The sequence below is a fragment of the Lissotriton vulgaris genome, chromosome 10 (genome assembly GCF_964263255.1).
Source record: "Lissotriton vulgaris chromosome 10, aLisVul1.2, whole genome shotgun sequence".
Classification (NCBI taxonomy): Eukaryota; Metazoa; Chordata; class Amphibia; order Caudata; family Salamandridae; genus Lissotriton; species Lissotriton vulgaris.
The window spans coordinates 630,876,571-630,900,206 of record NC_141698.1 but is presented as its reverse complement, the minus strand read 5'-3'; the positions used below and the strand labels follow the sequence as shown (position 1 = coordinate 630,900,206).

Below are 23,636 nucleotides of genomic sequence, written 5' to 3'. Positions count from 1 at the left end.
CGGCCTAAAACCAGATTGAGAATGGTCTAGGCCGCCGGTAATTTCAACATAGTTGGATAAGTGTTGATTTACATATTTCTCTGTAAGCTTACCCAAAAATGGAAGCAGGGAGATGGGCCTGAGGTTTGCTAATTCGGTCCACGGAGTAGCAGTGTTTTTCCTAATAGGCCTAACTAGCGCCTGTTTCCATTGTCTCGGACAGAGCCTGTACTAAGTGACAGATTGACAAGTTTTTCAATCGTAGGACATAGGGCTTCCAGTAAAATGGGCATGAGTCTGGCTGAAATAATATCGTCAGGGCTGCCACTTTTGATCTGCATAGTGAGTGCTGACAGCTCCTTTGGGGTGATAAGGGGAAAGATATCTAAAGTGTGAGAGTTTTGATTATATTCTGTTTCGTGAGAAGCAAGACCTGCATCGCTGGTCATGGTGTTATTAGAGTTAATTATTTTCTCGTAGATAGAGTCTATTTTATTTGAGAAGAATTGGGATATCTCATCACAAAGCGTTTGTGATGAAGTGTCAGGACTTTCACTTGCTGTCGGTTTGACAAAAGATTGTAGTACTTGGTACAGAACCCTAGGGGAATTGTCTGCGGCTGTGATAAGGGAAGTTATGTGGGTTTTCCGGGCAGTACGGATAGCTTTGTGATAAATGGTTAGTGAGTCCCAATAAAGACTTCTGTCGGTGCTTAGTGGGATATTCTCCATTTTTTCTCTAACTTCCTAGCTGTTTGTTTTAATGTCCTAAGGTTGTCAGAAAACCATATTTCTTGTTTATGAGCTGGCCGAGGTCTACATTTTTTTAGAGGGGCTATAATGTCTATGACAGTCTTTGAGGCTCTTTCAAATTTATTAAGGGCATTTTCGATATTTTGCGACATGGTAAAAGAGGGTTCGATGAATTAATCTAAAAATATAGTTTCATTGACTTTATGCCATTGACGTCGTTCGCTAGGAAGATAAATCGGCCCATGAGGAGTAGGTTTGGGGTAAGGGGTGTAAAACTCAATGATAAAGTGGTCAGTCCAGCTGACTTGAATGGGAGGAGAACAGGTGTCTGTAGGGAAATTAGCTAATATTAGATCTAGGGTGTGCCCAGCCTGGTGTGTTGGGCCCACGTTTCGTTGTGTTAGCCCTAGTAGAGAGAGGTTGTTTAGAATAGATTGTGCTTCTTTACAGTCTTTCTGTTCACTGTGTATGTTAAAATCTCCAACTAGTAAAAAGTCTCTGTCATTATAAACATAGGGTGCAAGATTCTCAAGTAAAATATTTGAGAAGTTCGTGCTGGGTCCTGGTGGGCGGTACACTAGAGCACCCATTCTGGTTTGTTATGGGGAGAGAGCAATTTTGAAAATAAGTAGTTCAATGTCAGGAGTGCTTAGTTCTGCTACTGTGGTACAGATAACTTCCTGTTTATGAATAATCGCAATCCCTCCTCCTATTTTCGTGGGGCGGTCTAGCCGAATTATTTTATAGCCAATTGGAATTGCTAATGCGATAGCGGGGTCGAGTGGGGTTGGCCAGACATGCACGCTGGCACATGACGTCACTCCAGTGGTGCCTCCGCAAACAATGGTTCCTACACCACTGGGATTCCAACAACTATATCAAAATCTCCACTCACTCTCCAGAGGACCTATAGTGGTGGTGTACCTTCTTTTCACCCTCTCCCTCTGGTGTCAACAGTGATTATGGAGGCCTCCAACCTAGGGTTGGGGTCCCATCTGGAGTAACTGGAGATCAGAGATCTTCGTTCTCCAGAAGAACAAATATTGTACATCTATGTGTTGGAATTGTTGATAATACTTATGGTTCTCAAGGCCTTCCTCACTTCTATTCACGGTCAGTCTGTTGTGATCTTGACTGACACTATGACCAAAGTTTGATACATCAACAAGCAAGGGACTCTAGGGTTGCATCTCCTCTGCCGAGAAACTCTGTGACTCTGGTCCTGGGCTCAAGTCCATCAAATTGGCTTAGTAGCAAACCACCTCGCCGGAGTGCTCAATGTGTGACAGTCTGAGCTGGCATTATCTTGCTGACCATAAGTGGCAACTTTATCCATAGGTAGTCAAGTCATTTTCCAAATATGTAAGACTCCCCAGGTAGACCTGTTTCCCACTCCAGAGAGCACTTACTACCCAAAATTCTGTGCTCTCCAGTATCTGATGCGGGGAGAATTAGGGGACATGTTTGGCTTCAGATGGAACTTTCCGCTTCATTACACATTTCCTCCCTTACCCTTGATTCTTCATGTTTTGAGGAAGATTCATCCTGACTGGGCCCATGTAATCCTGATTGCCCCGGACTGCACATGAAGGGTGTGATCTCCAGACCTCATTCACCTTTACCTGTGCCCTCTGTTCCTCTGCCGTCAAAGGGTAAACGTCCTCTTACAGTCCAAGGGGCAGGTTCTGCACCGCCAACCTCCAGAGTCCACACCTATATGTCCCGAGATTGAGCAGGGCACTGTGAATTATTTTACCCTACAAACCCCCCCCCCAAAATGGTGGATATTATACTGTGCTCACAATGGCACTCCACCAAAACAGTCTAGTCAGGCAGATGGGGCAAATTTGTCACATGGTGTACTGAAAATGCCACAGACTCCTTCAGGCCTGTTTATCTGATTTTCTGTGACTCACCCTCTTGCTGGTCTGACGTCCTGATCAGCCTTTCCTTGTTCGCCAGATTTTTAAAGTGGTTCACTAACAAGTTTCCTCCTACTCCCTTTATTATACCCTATTGGGATATTAACCTTGTTCTCAAATCTCTTATGTGTTCCCCGTTTGAACTGTTGCACGGTTGCCCCTTAAGGCTCCTCACTTTTAAGATAATCTTTTTGATCGCTAACACATCAGCTGGATGTGTTAGTGAATTGCAGAGCAGGTTTGTAACAACTCAATTTGCCTCTTTCTTTCCACTGAAGAACTAGGGATGCATTCCTGACAACGGTTAATACCCTCTTCAACCTCACCAAGTCCCCTTCCAAAAATCTAATATTCCTACTAAATACTCCGATAAGGCCCAGGAAAAACAAAGCCTTATCTTAATGACTGGATGCACTATAAAATTGGCAGTGAGTGGCATTTGTTTTTTTGCAGATTTTTCTTTGGTGGAAAAAATTACTGATTTTATGCTGCTGGCTAGAGAGTAATTGTCTCGGTGTTTACGTAGACAGGCATTGCAGCTTATGCAGTGGCCACAATATTTTTATCACCAAATCTGCCTTGTTTTTTAATCTGATGCGCAATAATTTCAAGCAAGTATAGATGATCCATGCATCCATATGGGTCCTGTTTTGTCTGCTTTCCTGTCCCCTTGTACCAGTTAGAGATGTTTAGACTCTTGGAATAGGTTTGTCTATAAGTAAATGGAATATAGCCAAGTCTCTTAAATCTACCTGCTGTGAACACATCTCTCTAACTCCACTAGTTGGCGTAGACTAACTTGAATGTAGTCAGGTCTGCTATTTTACAATGCAATATACATCAGTCTTCCCGGTGGTACTCGTCTGTGTCTAAACACTACAGAGAACATGTACACATGCCCCATCATGAAAGAGGGACAAAGTAAAAAAGAGAAAACTGGGCAGTCTAGTACCATGCAGTGTCTTTTTCAAATCCCTCGGAGCTGCTTCTCCTTCCCAAGGCCTTTGTCACCCAGCATTTCCCTTCCACATTGGTGAAACATATTATGAGGGAAAGAGACGCTATGTATAGAACATGGTAAATATCATAATGGTTTGGTGTGTCCTAGCAATGCTGAATCTCATATCATTTTCCCCTATTACTTTCTCCCCACCTTTCTGTGGGATCAGCAAGACTCTACCACTTTAAACAGGTATTGGGTTTTCAGTACAGGGCACTGTATAATGCATGAAATTGGACAACTTGTCAAATTATACACTAAAATGCATGTTTTACATTAAGTATGCACAGTAAGTAACCCAGTACCAATAACACTTTGCAGTGGAAAATTATGGAACAACATTAACTCTTAAAACTCCCTTTAGTACAAATCTGGATTTGGTTAGTTGGAAATCACTCCGTTGTCGTATTTGAATTCATTCAAGGTGTCTAAGAATGTTAAACTCTAATACCGTAAACATCACTTGCTAGAACCTTTCTGGGGCACATCACTAATACCTTAAACAGGTACAGCATGTTATCTGTAAGGGGAAATCCTATTTGTGTGCAACAGAAACTAACCCTAACTTAGAAGCATTTGCAAAGCTCATAAATTTGGCATTGGCAAGATTGTGTGTGTTTCTGTGTTTTTATTGACACCATATGCCACAAAAATAAGAGGAAGAAAGGCAAAATGTGCAGACTCGAATGTAATCTCCATAAACATGCAAAAAGAAAAGTTTAAAAAACACAATCTTCAAAGAAAACTGTGTGCTACCTAGCATTCACATGTACTTAGAACTGATATAGAAACCTTTTTGTTGTAATTTATATCACAAAAACGTTTCCTACTCGCACAAAGAGACTAGACTATTGACTTTGAATTTCTGTAATCTGAAGACATGATTTAGTCATGCAAGGATGCCTAAACAAAACAAGCATTTGCAATGCAATAGGTCTCTCATTACTAATAGTTTGAGGTATTGGTGTTGCAAATAATGCAACACCAATAGATCATACGAGTAATGCGAGACCTAGTCAATTGCAAATGCTTGCGTAGTAAGCCAGGAACCAGCATTGTATGTCTCAGTACAGTACCGCAAGCTGCTCCTAAAGCAAGGCACCAGCAGTGCATGTCTAGGTGCAGTACCATAAGCTGCTCCTAGAGGTCCCTAGTGAGCAAAGCACCAGCCCCTGCAGGTCTTGTTGCAGTACTGCAGGCTGCTCCTAGAGGTCTCTAGTGAGAAAGGCACCAGCACTGCCTGTCTAGGTGCAGCACCGCAAGCTGCTCCTAGAGGTCCCTTGTGAGAAAGCTACCAGCACTGCATGTCTAGGTGCAGTACCGCAAGTTGCTCCTTGAGGTCCCTACTGAGCAAGGCACCAGCACTGCATGTCTGCAAAGTTGGAATTATTGGCATTATACATGGGGTGTCCTCATGGGAGGTTACAAGAAGAGACAAGGCAATACTAAGGAGGGACTACTAAGCCTATTGACCAATGAAAAGCCACCATTTACAAAGGACAGGAGCCAATTAAAAAGATAGATGGATAGTGGGTGGAGCTTTATTCCCTATCCTGAATACAGCATGTCTCGCAGAGACAGCACAAGTGGTGCCTAGGTGAGACCTAAAAAGGTAAATAAACCAACCTAAGTATTGTCCATGAAGCCCCCAGGCGGCACTGAATGTACACTTTTTTTTAAGTGCACATGCACACATAATCAGAAGAGATGCCATCCTTTCCAGTGCAAGAGAGCCATGAGGACTCTTCCCAGCCTCTCTTCATGAAGCTGCTAGGATATCTAATGTTCTTTCTTTCTCGGACATTAAAAGATTTTTTTTAAATTAGCTTAATTCCTGCTAACTTGAAGTAAGAATAGTTTTGGAAGTCAATGTTTAAAATTGGACATGTACTAGCTCCAGTCTCGTATATAACAGTTGCATTCATATTCTGAATAACAGATTTTAGGTGAGAGAATTTTTTGGGACAAAAAGTTAATGTGTTTGGCAAGATTCTAGATATATGTATACCTCAGTGTGGCGCCCTATATGTGATAGGTATTCTCAGATGTAGGTCTTGTGCTCACTGTGCTATTGCACACAAGCTGCACCGGACTGAATAGTGCTGATTAAGCCAAAATCGGTCTTGGATTGCATGTGTACCCTTTCAAGGGGGTCCTGACCTGGCACTTGTTGGACTGTTCATATTTGAGTAAGATCAAGACTGATTTGCATATGGCCGGTTCCTGTCTGAGTTGACATAGTGGGCTAAAGGATTATGGACTAGAATGCAGCCCATTGGTTTGGATTAATCCAAGCGTTCCACCCGTCACCTTTATATGCACCTCATTTGGAGATATATAGTCCTATCTTTAGGGCAAGTATGCAATGTTTATGAGTGTGTCTTCTTAGGGTTATCGGGACCTTTAGATTCTGGGTAATAAATACCTTCACAAATAAGATCTCAGTTAGTGCGCACTCAAAGTATGTGCTGAATATTGTTCTCGTTTGGTGTACTTGATATTCTGGAAGTACAAAAGAAAAGCGATGTGAGCACTTGGAATGTTCCCCAATTGGAAATCAATTACTTTTGTTTATATATATGCTATTAATGAGGGTTGTTAAGATATAGCAATTCTTGTTTCTGATTTAGAATGTAACTTTATTAATTGACTTTATCGATTTAAACAGATTTCCGTTCATAAACCAACAGATGTCTGGAGCACAAAGTATTGAAGGACCAAATCTACTGCAGCATGGAATTGGACAGGTAATGCAGTCTGAAGTTGTAAATGTTTTAGAAAAATGTACTGTATTTTGACTTTAATGCAGTCTTTAACATGAAAGTGAACATGGATACATGTTTTATTTTGTTTTGTTAGGAAGGAGGTATAACGCCTCAAATGATTCGACCTAATCCTCCAGACTTTGGACCTGGCTTTGTCAGTAAGTAACCTAATAAACTGTTTTGCTATTTTAATTGTTAGTCAATGGGAAAATGAAGATCTTAGGCCATAGAAGTTCCCATGGGGTACTCTGGGGCATTGCAATCTTTTATGTACTCCTGGGCATTTCTGTAAACCTGGAATGACTGCATATACTTGTTTGAGTCCTTCTGTATCCCAGTTTACGCAGACACATGTATAAACGCCGTCTCCTCGTCGTGCTTCAACATCCTGCGCATGCTACGGAAGATCTTCCGGTGGACCCCCACCGAGACCAGGAAGACGGTCACCCAGGCCCTCGTCACCAGCCGACTGGACTACGGCAACGCCCTCTACGCCGGAACCACCGCCAAGCTCCAGAAGAGACTCCAGCGGATCCAGAACGCCTCAGCCAGACTCATCCTCGACATCCCACGAAACAGCCACATCTCTGGACATCTGAGAAACCTGCATTGGCTCCCCGTCAACAAAAGAATCACCTTCCGCCTCCTCACCCACGCGCACAAAGCCCTACACGATCAAGGCCCGAGCTACCTCAACAACCGCATCAACTTCTACATTCCCAAACGCCACCTCCGATCAGCCAGTCACGCCCTCGCCGACGTCCCCCGCATCCGAAGAACGACGACAGGAGGAAGGTCCTTCTCCTACCTGGCCGCCAAGACCTGGAACTCCCTCCCTCCCTCCCTCCCTCCCTGCGCCTGACCCAAGACCACCTCTCCTTCAGGAAGAAGCTCAAGACCTGGCTGTTCGAGCAGTAGCAGCAACCCCCCGCCCCCCCCCCCCCCAAGCGCCTTGAGACCCTCCGGGTAAGTAGTGCGCTCTATAAATGTCTTTGATTGATTGATTGAAAAGGCTCTGAGGGGGTGTACTGATTGCGCACCACATAAAATTAGAGCGTCCTCAAAAAAGTATCCCTCAACAGACTTGCTTATGTACCCCCTCTCTGGCATGCCCAGTAGCAAATTATTCTCACCTTCTAATTGCTTAGGCCACCTCCAAATAATCAGTCTGTTCACCCCCAGCAGTTAGAAATAAATCAGCGGTTTAAAACCCCCGGTCTTTAACCTCCGATAATTTTACACCTCTGCAGGAGACATCACGTGATTGTATAAATCTGGCACAGTCTCAGTTTTCTGTGCAGAAGCACACGCTAGGCAAGTGCACTCTGTCACACAAATGAAACATTAAAACATCTCCAGCAAAGAGCCCCATTCCAGTGTCCGCCCAACGAGGAGCATGGCCCAATGATCAAGCGAGCCTCCTTGGTGGGTTAGGGCTTGTGCATCCTAAGGAGGATATTCTGTGACCTGTGAGAAGATCCTAGAGCCTTACTTCTTTTTTCCCTTCAGGACTGCACGCTTGTTTCATATGATACTTTCCTCTCATCTGTAGGAAAATAATATGAGTTTACCAAAATACTTATTTCTGATGGGTACTTATAATTACCGATGACTCACCAAGATAGCGCTGAATTTGGATGCCACCTGTGCGAGTACATCAGCTCCTTTGTTTCCGCCCCTTTGATGTGGATCTGGAAAAAAGCTCAAACGTTTTGTTGCATTATCTTAACCTGAAAACTTTTTTCAAGATAGTGTGCTATGACAATGTCTCCTCTGATGTAGTGGAATTGCCTTTGGATCTTTTTCGCGGTAAGTCCACTTGACTCTGGAGCACAAGTTTCCAACATTTTTTCTTGTGCCCAAGCAACCTCAAGAGTACACTTGTAAGCCCTCCAGGATCTCAAGATGAGGCAACTAGAGACCCAGTGTACAAGACTGAGGCAACCAGAAAATTATTCCAATCCAAGTTCCAGTTGTCTGGTCAGCTGGTAATTGTAGGGAAATGGCCTATTGAAGCTTTTTATGTTGCTGTAGTTGCACAGGAGGTCAGCCAGATGACTCCACTTTTTTCTGTTCTCGGTTTTAGCCAGAGCTGGTTCAGTCTGTAGGAGTTTCTCTCAGGTTGCAGAAAGCTGAAGGTGTCCTCTTCTGTTCTTCTGCAGACCCAGAAGGTGTTCCAACAAAGGCTGGGGTGAGGGTCCAGCTTTATATAGAGTTACCCTCCAGTGAATGGGGAAACTTCTGAGTACTCCCTAACCTAAAATGGGCTTAAAGTCTGTTGGAGATTGGATGAATAACAATTACCTCAGGCTTAACTCTGATAAAACAGATGTCCTCTTTTTTGGTACTTTGTGCCAGCATGACTCATGCAATTAGTGGCCTTAGGAGCTCAGGGTTCCTCCTTCCCCTGCATCAACTTCCAGGAAACTTGGAATCCTTTTTGGCACTGATCTTTCCTTTGCTCCTCAAGTGGAAACTGTATCGGCAGCTTTTTTGCCACTATTAAATCCCTAAGGAGATGGTTGCATCTTCTGCCCAAGGAGAAGCATAAGATAAATTCACTCTTAAGTGACATCAGAACTGAACTATGCTAACAGTCTTTATCTGGGCTTACCGTCTTACTTACTGCGTCGTCTGCAGATTGTGGAAAATGCTGCTGCTAGACTGACCTTGGAAATTCTTGCTTTTCAACCCGTAACGTCCCATTTTCAACATCTTCACTAGCTGCAGAATTAAGGCCTAATCTCAATCCAGATCTATGAAATCTAGCAGTCAAAGACTGCCTTAGACTCCTCAGGTGCGTAAAGCAAGAAGAGGTGGGAAAACCTCTGGCGTTCCCTACTGCGAAGCTCTTGGATTCCTTTCCAATTAACCTTCGGCTTGCTTCCTCGGAAGAGATTTTTTTTTTTTTTTAATCTGAAGACTTTTCTTTTAACGCTGCAGTCTGATTCTCTTCTTACTGACCTATGCAGCTAGCATCAGGACGCCTCTTCGGAGGCAGCTGTGCGCACTATAAATTGTTTTTTATTGTATTGATCAAGTTAATTAAGCTCCTGAGCGCCCCTAACTGGTCTTCCTGCCAGAGGAAGAAAACACCTCCCCACTCCTGGGCCATTGTCTCTGCTCTAGGAGCAGTTTTTACACCTCTTTCACACCTAATGCCAGCAAAGGACAGACTAGGCTGTCCCTGGAAAGCTAGTGCAAATTAGCCCCCATCAGCATCGGCTTGTAGAGATAATGTGCGTTGTTCGAAATGCCCTACTTTTTCAGTCAAGCTTAAATTAAATCCTGCACACTCTGGAACACAGAAGAGCGAACTGCAGTTGGAGATTACCACGCATGTGCACTACGGAAGTGCGAAACCCAGGCCTTTAATTGAAACTTCCAGCTCCCTGCCAGACCTCCCAAGTTAACACATGATCATGACAGAGGCATCCGGCATGAAAGGTGAAAGGGAAATTTACCAGATAGTAACTCGCTAAGGAGCGAATCCCCAATGCATCTCCCTTACCCGTTTGTGTTGTCATAATCCAACGAGATAGTTTCGTTTATTGAACTGCTGCTGAAACATGATTGTATCCTGCTGTTTACTCTAGCAGCGTTTTCTCCATCAATTGACAACTTGAGATCCTGTAAAGCAGTAAGGTCTTTTAAACTTTTCCCTTCTGTCACCCTCTCCCAGAAAATAGATAAGATGGAAGTGTTAGGGTTTACTAAAATAATCTCTATCAAAACAGTGTAGGCACAAACATTAGAGTAGTTGGTGTGAAGGTTTTGACGTGAGGCAGTGGTAAATTCATTTTGGATTAATCTAGTAAATTTAGCTTTACTCATTCTTCTCTTAAAAGAGCATTTGCAGAAATATGCTATGGAAAGAAAAATGTACTAGGCTTTTTCATTCTTCCTTCCAGTATTCCAGATGTTCCTTTCTTAGAGGGATTGTAACGTAAATTACCATATTTCACATTTCCTGCTTCTCTCTGTAAGCTTAATGTGGTCCTTCGAGACTTATGTAATCTCTTTTTAAGCTGCTTCTCATTTGGGGTATTTTTTGCTGTGCCAAGTTATATTTTTTTCGGTAAATACCCTAAGTGCATTAAACTCTGAGCTGGTAGCTTATGCAAGCCAATAATAACGTTTCACAGAGCAGAATCTGCAGACCTTTGTTAAAATACACTGTTTGCCTTCGGATGTGTTTCCCACAGATGATTCACAGAAAAAACAGTATGAGGAATGGCTTCAGGAAACGCAGCAGCTGCTTCAAATGCAGCAGAAGTTCCTGGAAGAGCAAATTGGAGCTCACAGAAAATCCAAAAAAGCCCTTTCCGCTAAGCAGCGTACAGCCAAAAAAGCTGGTCGGGAGCTTCCAGAGGAGGATGCAGAACAACTAAAGCATGTTATTGAACAGCAGACCATGGTTCAAAAACAGCTAGAGCAGGTAATTGAATGACAATTGCATGCTTATGTGTTCACCACCGTATATTACCATAATGCATTCCGTACCATATTTTAAAAGTAATATTGTATTTTCTTGTAAACATTGGCATAAGTTCACTTTTAAATCCTGGTGTTGTCAGTCATGGATCCCATAACACAGATTGCCCTGTCCAACACCCAAAGCTTGCTTTTTATGAAATGATCAGAAGTCAGTCTTCTTAATGGCAATAGTAATATTATTTCAAATGTTTTGACTACGTTCTCGTTTGCTGTGAGATTGTTTATTATTCCTTATGTTGTGATATAGCTCTTTCACGATTCGAATCTCCAAGCTGAAGCTATCACAAACCAAAGTATATTGCTTTAATAGGAGTTGACAGCTGCCTTTCTGACTGATCCTACTCAATCTGCTGGTGCTCTCCTCTGAACCGTTCCTACACTTCTGTCTATTCATAGTCCTTATCCTGGGTCCATGTCTCACCAACCTTGAAATCAACATCTCCTGGTATGGATTCCCCTACCAGCTCTATGCAGATAACACCCAAATAATCTTCTCATTTTTTGCCTTAATTCCACACTTTGGGTTCCAGATGTAAGATTGTCTAACTGCAATATGACTCTTGATGGCTCACCACAGTCATGTTTACTCAGTGATAGGAGTACTTTATTTTCCAGGTACATCAACTCCTAGTAGACTATCACACCTACCTTGTTCATGTCTCAGAGACTCATGCTGTCTTTCTCAGCCTGAAGTCAATGTGTTGCCTTCAGTTTTAAAGTATGTCATGAAGAGCTAGGTCCTACACTGCTGCTAGATTCTACATGATGAATACCTAACTTTAGTTCATGGTTCCCATTAGACACAGCTAAATCACTAATTGCATGAATAAAACTTCCTAGTCCAACAGCTACCTGGCTGTCCTACTCCAGCTTGCTTTGTCTGTCTTTTACAAAGCAACCAGTTCTGCTACCCGCACCCTATTCAAACTCTCGAAACACTCAGTTCCCACTACCAGCAAGCTGCTATGTACAGAGCTCATTGTAAATTGCAAATTTTCTTAATCGGCTATATCACAAACTTTACAATTGGCCAGGAAAAACATGCTAGTTTCACCCAAACCCAGTGGCCCACTTTGTTTTTATCCTTGAGTCTCCATGTTCCTCTATGCTGGAATGTGTTAAGCACATGGGTCATCACTTCAATTTCAGTTCAAAACTGCTTTGAAAAACCACCTTCTTGAAATGGGTATCTCAAGAAACTCGCCACCACTGTTTCCTTAACTCTCCCTTCTTAAGAGTGGCTCCGAATCTTCATGTGTATCCTTATCTCAGTGTCCGTTTAGAAAAGGCTAGCAATCACAATTTCTTTCTATATAACATTCTCTATCTGTGTAACCACCCAGACTGTTCTTCTGTGCTCTTTATTTAAGCGTTTTCTGGTAGAAATGCCAACTGTGAACCAATACATGATTTTATTTTTGTAAAACAGATTTTATTACCTTTGTTGCATACACACCATGGCTGGTGTCTAGCCATGTCAAGTTTACATCACATTTGCATACTTCTTCTGCATAACTTGAGATTTCATTGTTAATTCTTCACTGAACTATATCCTACTCCCCCCCACCCCCCTTATGAGTCAGTCATCTGTAATTAGTATGTATTGTGTGCTTGTTGGGTGTGGCCAGTCTCTGTTGGGTATGGGGAAGGGGCTAGGAATCGCCAAAATCTCTCTAGTAATCTATCGGTTATGATGCGAGATGCCGCAATATCATGACCCTATGTAAGCAAGGAGCGCTTGTTATTCACTCACAGAGGTTCCCTCTGGGATATCTGTATCAGGGTGAGATAAGGCATCCACATGGGCCTACCAGGCTTTTGCCATTTCCATGTCTCTCAGACCTCTCTGGGTCTCTTGTTAGGATTCGTCCCTCGCAGCTCGTTCTTCCATGTGGCCAATCTAGGACCTCCTGCTGTTTGCAAGTTACTATCTGTTTCGCGCTTGACTAGGATAAGTGCTAGGTCTTGGAATTTGCTAGTCAGTTTGGACTTGGAGGTGTGGGAGAACCATCCGGTCTAGGCAATGGGTCAGGATGTGGGGGAGCTCTTTTTCAAGTAGTTCTTTTAGTAGATGCAAGACCTCCTCCCAGAACTCCAGCAGTCCCGGGCAGGTCCAGAACATTTGGAGAATGTGCACCCTTTCTTCTGGGGCAGGCTGCTTCCTCCACCTGGGAGTATCTGTGTACCCTCTCTGAAGTCAGATAGGATCTATGGAGTACATAATAGTTAATAAGTTTAAAGAGTGCATTCCTGGATACTCTGAGTACTCCGGCCAAGTTACTATCCCACTCCTTCGGTGGGATTGGAAGCCCCCGAATCTGTCTCCCATTGGACTCCATCTTTCCAACGGGCTATGCTGATCTGCCTGTAGAGCTTTTTACAGGTAGGATACTTCCTTAACATGGCCTGCTGATAGGACCATATAGTAGCAGCTCTGTTGAGGAGGGGTCTCCACAGCACCCATCTGCCAATGCTTATGAACGTCAGAAGTGATCTATCTATGCACCAGGAAATGACTGCGGGCTGGTTGAATTCTGCTCGTAACTCCTCAAAGCGGAGCAACTCTGTGTTCTTATACAGATCCCACATCTGTGTCATTTCAGCCTCTGTCCACGCTTCCATGTCCCACCAGATACCACCGTGCAGCAGTGACCTCAGCATGTCCAGCGGTATGGCCGGGGAGTATGGGACCATGACCTTCATTTTCTGTAAAGCTTGCGCCAGCACCGAGATTATACTTTAAATTTGTGCGCGCTGCCCTGGGGCGCCATCGCTATCCCAAGGTGTACCCTTAAGAGATCAGTAAGCACGAGTGGGTCGCCATCAGGTTTTCGTCTTTGCATGACGTCGCTGACCGGCTATTGTATCTGCCCTGCCGTGTAATAGGTCTCAGTCGGGGACTGCTGGTCTGCCCTCCCTTACTGGTTGTTGTGTTGTGAGCACCACTCTGCATTGCCCCACCCCCCATATAAAAGTCCGGATCAGTGACCCTAGTTCCTTGAAGAGTATTGCTGGGATCCAAAGGGGAAGAGTGTTAAAATAGTATAATAGGCAGGGCAGTGCCACCATTTTGGGAAGTGTGATCCTGCTAATCACTGAGAGCAGCAGTGTCCACCCAAAGGCTATGGACTTCCACAAACCCATCAGTGCTTGGTCTATATTTCCCTCATACATGTCCAGGGAGGAGTGGTCTACCAGGCAGGGCAGGCAGCGCGGTTCCCTCTGCAGTTAAGCTAGGTCAGCTGGAGGTTGCCCAATGGGCGTCACAAGGAAGAGCCTTGACTTCTGCCAGCTCACCTTTATACAAAAAAATCATTGAAACTCCTCCAGTAGGGAGCCGGCCCCCGGCAGGCCCCTCGTGCAGGAAGAGTAACAGGTTGTCAACATAGATGTCTATTTGATTAATTGTATGTACTGTGTAAAGTTATGTTATGTCATATGCTGTTTTGTAACATGCACAATTACTACCAGAGTATCCTGGCGCGGTATACCGCTGGTGAACCCGTCCTGGCTTTCCCTGTGGGATGGTCCCTACTGGGAGTCCCCAAGGTGGAGCCAGGCATCCCCGGCGTTGATGGGGCCATTGTGGAGATTAGGCAAGCTAATGCCCAGAGTTGCCTAGTGGGACCCCTGGTTAGAATAGGCACCGAGGCGAGAATTATCGAGTCCGCTGACCCTGGTCCACGACCCTGCCACGTCGGGAATTGAACCCTGGTCCCAGGCCGACTCCTGCTCCTGGGTCTGCCGGCTCTAACCAGTGAGCCACACCACTCCACTGTCCCCTGTAATGCTACCCCGTCCTGACTGCGATCGCGAGTGGCCCCATGGCAATCGCTAATAATAGCGAGGAGAGCGGGCATCCCTGCCTGGTTCCTTGCTCCACCAGCCATCCCCATGATATAGTTCGTCCTGTGCGTACTTTAGCTGTGGGCTTTGTGTATAACTGTCGGGTCTATCTAATAAAGTCTTCACCCAGTCCCTTACATGTTATTACCTCGTACAGAAACTCCCATTACAGGCTGACAAATGCCTTTTCTATGTCTACAGCGAATACCGCTGCATTTTCTCGGTCCGCCCATCCATCCCATGACATGCAACAGTTTCCTATTGTTTCTGGCTGTACTGCAGCTGGGTATAAAACCGGCTTGGTCTGGGTGTATATGAGTCGTCATGTGAGGTAATAGGGGATTGGCTAGAATTCAATTTAGTATGATATAGTAGATGTTGGGCATCGAGAGTGGCCAAAATGCTGTTCTGTCATGGGCTGGTTTATTAGGTTTTAAGATGGGGACTATGACTGCTTCCCCTGTGGTGTCCGGGAGGCAGCCAGTTTCTTTGGCTGCCTTATATAGTCCTGCGAGTTGCAGTGTCAACTCAGCAGAGTATGTAGCATAAAATTCCACCGATAGGCCATCTGTACCCAAGGTTTTCCTACAGGCCATGTGTTTGATGGTAGCCGCCATCTTATGCGTCGTAATATCGCTTCCTAGGTCCCCTGCAGCATCATCCGTGATTCACAGTAGCTGGAGGGCTACTAAGTATTCCTGTATCTCTTGCAGGTTTCTAGTGGGGAAGCTAATATAGAGCTGCGAGTAGTAGCTAGCAAACGTGTCATTGATCTCTTTTTGTGAATATGCCCAAACACCCTCCCATCTTCTAATTCTGCGACTGGTAAACCCTGGCAAGGCAGCAAAGAGCCTGACTTGTCCCTTTCTGCATGTGTCTTGTCTATGTAGTGTTTATAATCAAAACATTGCAGCCGTTCTACATGCGTCGCTACAGCCTCTTTAGCTGTCAATAGGTCAGGTTGGAGCTCAGGGCGACCCGGTCTTTGGATCTCTCTGGTTCTTCAGGTGGTTTTCAGCTATATTTACATCTTGCTACAGTGTTTTCCTAACTCCCTTAGCCGCAGCTATGCAGTATCCTCCTGCCACTATATTAAAGCCATCCCACTCTATTTAGGGGGTGGTTGCTGTGCCTTTATTGTCAAGAAAATATTGGGTGGTTTTCGTTCTAATGGACTCCCGAAAGACCTGCCCCTCCAATAAGTCTGGTTGGAGCCGCGTAGGTTTTGAACGTTTAGGCTGGACCCATTGCAACTGCAGCTACTGCTCGAACAGACAGGTTTTGAGGAGTCTTCTGAAGGTCAACAGGTCCTGGGTCTGCCGTAGGAGGATGGGGGTACCAAAGGGGGTGATGGACGGAACTTTTGAGCAAATCAAACACTCACCCCCAGTCAACTGATCTGGGTTTAATCCATCATCATTATTTATCTCACTCCACCACCCCAGTTCAGACATGGCCATATGCAAATCAGCCTGACCCTGTGCCTCATGGAAACAGTCCAGCCCGAACTGCCAAGCCATGTCTTACCTGGACCGGAAACAAGCATCCTGGGACTGGTTTCGGGTTCATAACCCTCATCAGCCAGGCTATCTTGAATCCAGTGGCAAAGTGAGCAAGGGACCCACGTCTGGGCATACCCTGCCAACTTAAGGCGAGCAAAGCGATACCAAAGGGGGTGATGGACGGAACGTTTGAGCAAATCAAACACTCACCCCCAGTCAACTGATCTGGGTTTAATCCATCATCATTCTTCAGCTCACTCCACCACCCCAGTTCAGACGTGGCCATGTGCAAATCAGTCTGACCCTGTGCCTCATGGGAACAGTCCAGCCCAAACTGCCAAGCCATGTCTTTCCTGGGCCGGAAACAAGCATCCTGGGACCGGTTTCGGTTTCATAATCCTCATCAGCCAGGCTATCTTGAATCCAGTGGCAAAGTGAGCAAGGGACCCACGTCTGGGTATACCCTGCCAACTTAGGGCGAACAAAGCAATAAAAAAGGGAACAAATGTGATACGATGACCAGGTATAGAATAGGCGCACAACAAGATTATGGCATTCAGTATATACTCCCTGTAAAGAATATATGCTACAAAGCAAAGAAAAGGAAGGTCACCACTCTTCCTTACAACCCCAGAAGAATTCTTCCGGTTGAAACATTAAATAAATCTTTGCTGAGCAATTCCAATAACGTATGTACAATACTCTTTCTTCAGTCCAAAACTATTTTAGCAAAAATAAATGGAAATGATGCTGTAACAACATACCTTGGTGTTGTCATAGAGGCGACTCTACTACTTTGGACTTAAATTTGGACACTTTGAAATCTAAGTACTGTGGACAATTGCTAAAATAGTTTTGGACTGAAGAAAGAGTATTGTACATACGTTATTGAAATTGCTCAGCAAAGATTTATTGCAATAAAAAAGGGGTTGATGGGGAGTGTGTTCCAGGTCTTGGCGGCGAGGTGTGAGAACGATCTGCCGGCAAAGATGTCATCGGCTGACTATGGGTAGTTCCAGGCTCGAGGCCTCTGATGTGTTAGTCTCTGAATCCGAGTCTGAGCTCGGTTGGAGGGGCCACAGCTCCAGAGCTGCCTGGCTCGTCTGGCTTCGCCCCATCTGTGCCTCGGCCTGTGAGGGCGCCGCCAAGCACTGCTGTGACTGCCCACGTCTTGAGTCCCGCCGCTGTTGCTGCCACCACTTTCCGTCTGCAACTGTTCCTGATTAACTCTCCAGCCAATCCCATACTTCCTGCGGGCACTCTGGCTTCTGCTCTTAGTTTTGCCTGGAAGAGCATGGCAAACTTGAGGGTCCATTGCTGCAGCTTCTTCTTGACCTCCTGGTTGGACGATAGTCATTTCTGGACTTCCCTGGAGAAATCTGGAAATATTCGCACAGTGGTATTAACCACACTGAGCGCATCTTTCTTCTGTGCCTGCGCCAGTATGCAATCTGGGTCTTTATTGTACAACAATCTCGCCACCATCGGTCTTGGAGGGCCTATGGGCTTGGGGGTCTTGCAGGCACTCGATGCTCTCTTTCTAAAACAAAGAATCCAGAGAATCCCGAGAATCACTCAGGAGCCAATGCTCCATAAATTTTGCCTCATCCAGGCCCTCGCTCTTCTCCGGAAGGCCCACTACGTGTATGTTAGACCGTGAACGATTTTCAGTCTCTTCCGCCCTGATTCCAGTGTTCAAATGATGGAAGCCAAAGTAAGAAGTTGTTTTCCGGTTGTTGTCGCTGCAGAGTGGAGTTCTTCCAGGGAGCGTTCCGTGGCTGTTACGCGCTTTCCAATTTCTTATGGTCATCCCTAAGTAGGTTGAGGTCGGTGCCAATGGTGTCAATTTTAAAGTCTAGTGCTTCCCGCAATGCAGTGATGGCTTGCAGAATGTCGTGGAGCGTGGTTTCTCCTATTGAACCCGCCACCACAGGCACAGCTGCCCCCTTACCCCCACCTGCCGCCAGGGCCGGCTCCTCCTGATCCTTCTTTCGTGATGGTTTGCCCAACAATTTCTAGCCTCTCTTTCAGTGTGGCAGTTGTCAGGACGTGTGTCTGCCCATCCTTCCTTGGCGCCACACCCATTCTGGAGGGCTCCGTGCCCTAGACTCCACTATTCTTGAGAGGGGGTGGTAGCGTCTGATTCCTCCTGTCTGCTCTGGGCACATGGTCCCTGGTGTGTGAGGTGTATAGTTCTCTGTGCCACCAAGGTAGTATGGGCGGTGTCCGATCCAACCACGCAGCCTCCTGTGGTGTTTATTCCAGTCAGGAATAATAACGGTATGACCCAGGCTTCCTCAGGTGAAAAGCCCACTCTGGTGGTTGAGCAAGTTAACATGCAGCTCTTGGTGCTCCCAGGGGATTAGTCCTGCTGATCAATGGCGCTGGTGGTCAGTCAGGTCACCCCCTCATAGAATATCTACGTGCCATTTTGCAGGTCTGGCTGCTTTTTCCAGGTTTATCTCAGTCAGCTATTCAGGGATCATGGGGGGCCTCCTCCCATCTCAGTTGCGGATGCGGTTGCCACCGGGAGTCCGACCTTCGTCTCACCGTCCGTGTCCTCTCGGGCGGGGCTCCGGGCGTGTATTCTCACCCGCCTCGACCATCTCCCCAGAATGTCAACAATGGATGTTGTGTGACCCCACCAGCAGGCACCTCCCAGGTTGCAGCTCAACCAGCAGCAGAGCGGCCAGCAAAGCAGGGTACCCCGCCAGCCACGCCCCCTCCAGGCAATCACCCGAGCCTGACTCCTGGGCCCCAGTAGTTCCAGATTCCATGCGCTACAGCCACTCATCCGGGTCAACAAGCCTCTCACTGGCTTCTTAGGTAGTCCCGCCGGTTACAGGTCTCAATGTGGGCCAGCCCAGGGCCAAGTCCCAAGCCAGCTGCTTACCGATTCTCTACATATGCGAAGCGCCAGGCTGATCCGGCCGGATGACGCCATCTTGGATTACAGTTCTCTCGATCAGCTCTGGGCTCGTCCGCCAGCAGGGAACGCCAATGTTGGGCCTCTCTCAGGAATCGAGCCCCTAGACTGCTGTCTAGGGGTCAGGATGACTCTAGATCGGGCCCAGCAGACAGTAACTCAAAAAAACGCTGCCATCAGCATCAGGCCATGCCCCCTGAACCAATACATGATATGTGCAAACATGGCTTTTATTCCAAGATCATCAACCACCCACCTAGTCTTTGTGCTCCACCAGGTTATTTTTCACATGCTATTGTAAGGTAGTGCCCCATTCTGTTGGAAACATTTAGTTTTGTTTTGTTTCTTTTTCCCTGGTCGTTCACAATGCATTTGTTCTAAAGCGCTGAAATGATCTTTTTAAAATTAGTAGCACCATATTAGTTTGGTATGTTAAAAGGGCCACTAGGTGTCTTCCCAGTCCTGCATCACTAACGTTTAGCAACAATAAGCATTTAATAATGTTCTTCTGTTAGAGGCCTGCCTGAGGATTGATCCTCTTGTGGCATCATTCACCAGACGGCCCCTCTAAAACTTTGAAAATGTTCCTCGATTTTCAATGACAGCTTCTTGAGTAAAAATGCCCTATGCTTGCAAAAAAAAAAGTGTCTCATTCTCAAGTTTCCTTTTAGTGCATTGACTAAATCCGAGCTTTTAGTGCATTAAATTAATCCCTGAACGAGTGAACTTTGCTTAAACTCTTTTGAAGGCATTATAGGTATTGGATTGTTATCGGTTATGGAATTTTTAAAACTTTACTCTCTGTGAAGTATTCATTGCAAGTTCTTCGCTTAAGTCATACATAGAAGACATGTTAAAACACATCAGGTGTATGTTGTAGAACTGGCCTGGGTATTACAATATTGTTGTATACACGGTATACTCACAAATGTGGTTGGATGAAGACGTAGATTGCTCAAAGGATCGTACTTAAATTATTTTAGAATGTATAGTCACTGAGAGAACCTCTGTACATGTCTAATAAATTATGTTTTAATTTCAGATTAGGAAGCAGCAAAAGGAACATGCGGAACTGATTGAAGAATATCGTATCAAGCAACAACAGCAGCAATGTACAATCCCAACTGTTGCTTCAGTGCCAGTCGTTCAGCCTCAGCCTCATCCTCATCTGATATCGGAGAGTACCTCAGGAACAATAAATCAGAATGTCTCCATGGCACAGCAGCTTCAACAGAATTCATCTCTCAACTCAGGACAAGTGAATCCTGGTAGGATACCATCTGTTTCAGGATGGCAGCCTGACAATTCTCCCCGAAAACATATCCCTTCAAATGTCCCAAGAATGCCGCCACCAGTGACTCATATTCCAGCGAACCCGGAAACTGCAGTTTCTTCCCCAGTCTCATCTGCAAATGCTCCATCCAATGCACCACCTAGGGTTGAGTTTGATGACAATAACCCATTTAGTGAAAGTTTCCAGGAGCGAGAGCGTAAAGAACGTTTAAGGGAGCAGCAGGAACGGCAAAGAATTCAGCTAATGCAGGAGGTAGACAGACAGAGGGCCTTGCAGCAAAGATTGGAAATAGAACAACATGCTATGATTGGATCAGACTTAAATGAGAGAAATTTAACTCGGATACCGATCTTCAGTTCCGAGCTACCTTGTGATTTCCTACAACCCTCAAGGGTGTTACAGCAGTCTCCTCAGCAACAGCAGCAAATGGGCCAATGTTTACCACAACAAAGCATGCACCAGGGATCTATAAACTCTCCTCCATCTGTTGCTTACATGCAAAATAATGAGCCGGGACGAGTAGGGCCTAACCCGTATGGGCATGACCAATCCTCTGTCCCTGGAGGAAACCCAAATTTCAGTCCTGTGAAGCAGTCCCATGTAAGTATTTCCAGCACCAACTTTCCACAGGCAAGACTCCCATGCCTACCAGGTATGCCTAATACACCCCCACATAATGTAAATGGACCTTTTTGTGGTCCAGACACTTCATCACATACTTCAAATCACCCTGGTGCAAATCAGTCCCTCATTCAGTTGTATTCTGATATAATTCCTGAAGAAAATGTGAAGAAGAAAAGAAGGAAGAAGAAAAAGGATGATGATGCGGATTCAGTCAAGACTCCATCCACTCCACATTCAGACTTTACTGCTCCACCTACTCCTATCATTTCAGACTCTGCTTCTACACGAGCTGTAAGTGTCTGCAGTGAACCAGCTCAGCACCAAGAGGAAAATATGTCCACAGCGCATCTGTTGTCATCAACCTCTAATCTTGCAGTATGTCAACCTCCTTCAGAGTTAGAATCGCATATCCCAAGCAGTGATGAACTACAGAGAGTGATACAGCAGAAAACGTCTATGAAGGTAGACACTGGTATGCTCCAAAGTGATGGGCCTAACAAAATGTGTGACATTAAACTTGAATGTACAGAAGGCGGTTGCAGCCCATTTAGCACTGAACCAAAGGAAGAACATCCACATGATGTGAAGACAGAGGGAAAAGTCACACCCTCCTCTACATCATCGTTTCAGAGTCCCGAACAGAATCCAGATGGTTTAACTCCAAAAGGAGAGTCAGGCAATGAATTGCTGAAGCACTTACTGAAGAACAAAAAGTTAGCTGAAGTTTCATTGCGCGAAGCAGAGAATAGCTCACTTTCCGAGAAGAAATGTTCTTCAGAAAAAAAATGTATTGACAAGAAACATCCATTGCCACGAATGGTAAGTTGGGTGTATTTTTCTATACAAACTAGTTAAACTTTTTTAACATTTTTTAAATTAAAACCCTATACTTACATTTACTTTGTAGCTCAAAAAGTCTTTGGTGGGGTTCTGGTCATTAACGAACCACTTGGCCTTTGCCTTGTGATGTGTACACCACCAGACTTCCTTGATGACGTTATTTGTCCCATTACCCACTGTACCCCATTTTGTGAGTGTTTGTGCTTGTGTTTACATTCATATTAATGTCAACACCCGCACCCCAACAATTTTTTTTAGTTAATAACAATTAATAACAGCAGTGATCGGACAGCAGAATGCACTTTTTCTCAATAAAAAAGATTCTTTATTCATTAATTCTTTCATTAAAAAATCATTTTCTTCTTGGATTTTTGCTGTACCTGATGCGTTTCCTCCAATAGGACTTTTTCAGGGCTCCTTCAATGTAAATCCTTGGAATTTCAACTGAAAGTTCTCTAGTCAAACGTCAAGCGAGCTAGATTGTGCTTAGTTTCAATAATATGTATATACACTAATAAGTTCCTGCAAGCCGTCTGGCGAGTAGAAGAAACTGAATCACCAGAAGAACAAGTTACTTACCTTTGGTAATGCTTTTTTGATGGATACAGTATCTGCCTGTGGATTCCTCACCGTCTGAATTATCCCAATGCCCTGCATTCCACAGAGACTTTTCTCTTCGGCTCTCCCACATCGAGGAGGACGTCACAATGGAACGGCTCCACATGCTACTCCATGTGACATCGAAGCCAAAAGAAGACCTCATTGGCATACTGATGTGAGTTCCTCCAATTTTTCACCACTCAGGCATCAAGAGCACTAGATTGTGTTCTGTTTTTGTATATACGCTGAAAACGTCCTGCAAGCAGATCCAAGATTAGAAGAAACTTGATGACCGGAAAGTGACCAGACATCAACTTCTAATTCCCAAATCAATATTTTAAATAAGTATTTAATAATCCATTGTTGGATGGAGCCTTAATGAAAACAAGAAAAATGCAGGTATTGAAACTTCTGTGGGAGTTACCATAGTCCACACCGCACGAGTTTTGACTTTGGACAATTTTGCTTGTTTTCATTAAGACTCCATCCATCAATGGATTATTAAATCCTTATTTAAAACATTGATTTGGGTATGTGACGGCCAGATGTCCATTACTGACCCCACTGATGATTGATTATGGTGTCCTTCGTTGGACCACAGCATCTGGACATGCACTTTGTGCAAGGGCATGAATCCGAAAACGCTGAAGGAGAGGAAGGCCAAATTATTCAGGGCAAAAGCCAAGAAGCAGAAGAGGGGTTGCAGGAGGTCAAGGACCCGCATGAAGTCGCCGACTCCACACACTTCGAAGTCTTCGAAGAAACATAAGAAGTGGCGCCATGATTCTCGGCGACTCTCTTCGAAGGATGCTACTTCGAAGATGGTGTCCCCAAGTCCCAGACGTCATTACTGGATGAAATATCTCCAATTCCTTCACCTGTAGTGACTCTGGCCCTTTCTCCGGCTCTGAGAGCAGTGACTCCACCCGCTCTGGGAGATCTAACGTCTCCACCGTTGCTGAAGTCAACCACTCCATCTCTGGCTCCGGGGTCTCTCACGCAGCAACCAAAGCCGAATTTAGTGCCTCCCCGATCTGCACCAGAGCCTGTGGTACCGAATCAGATATATCCTGCTTTCCCAGCTCCAGG

At 45.0% G+C, this 23,636-nt stretch overlaps 1 protein-coding gene across 2 annotated transcripts in view; it reads left to right on the top strand.

The window, feature by feature from the left end:
- Positions 1-23,636, top strand: part of KMT2C (lysine methyltransferase 2C) — a 1,555,522-nt gene that overhangs the window by 1,015,405 nt on the left and 516,481 nt on the right. For both annotated transcript variants that reach the window (XM_086941472.1, XM_086941471.1), the window contains 4 exons: positions 6,322-6,400; positions 6,513-6,576; positions 10,624-10,856; positions 20,232-21,926. In XM_086941472.1, coding sequence (XP_086797598.1) covers positions 6,322-6,400; positions 6,513-6,576; positions 10,624-10,856; positions 20,232-21,926 — 2,071 coding nt within the window. The remainder of the gene's footprint in view (positions 1-6,321; positions 6,401-6,512; positions 6,577-10,623; positions 10,857-20,231; positions 21,927-23,636) is intronic.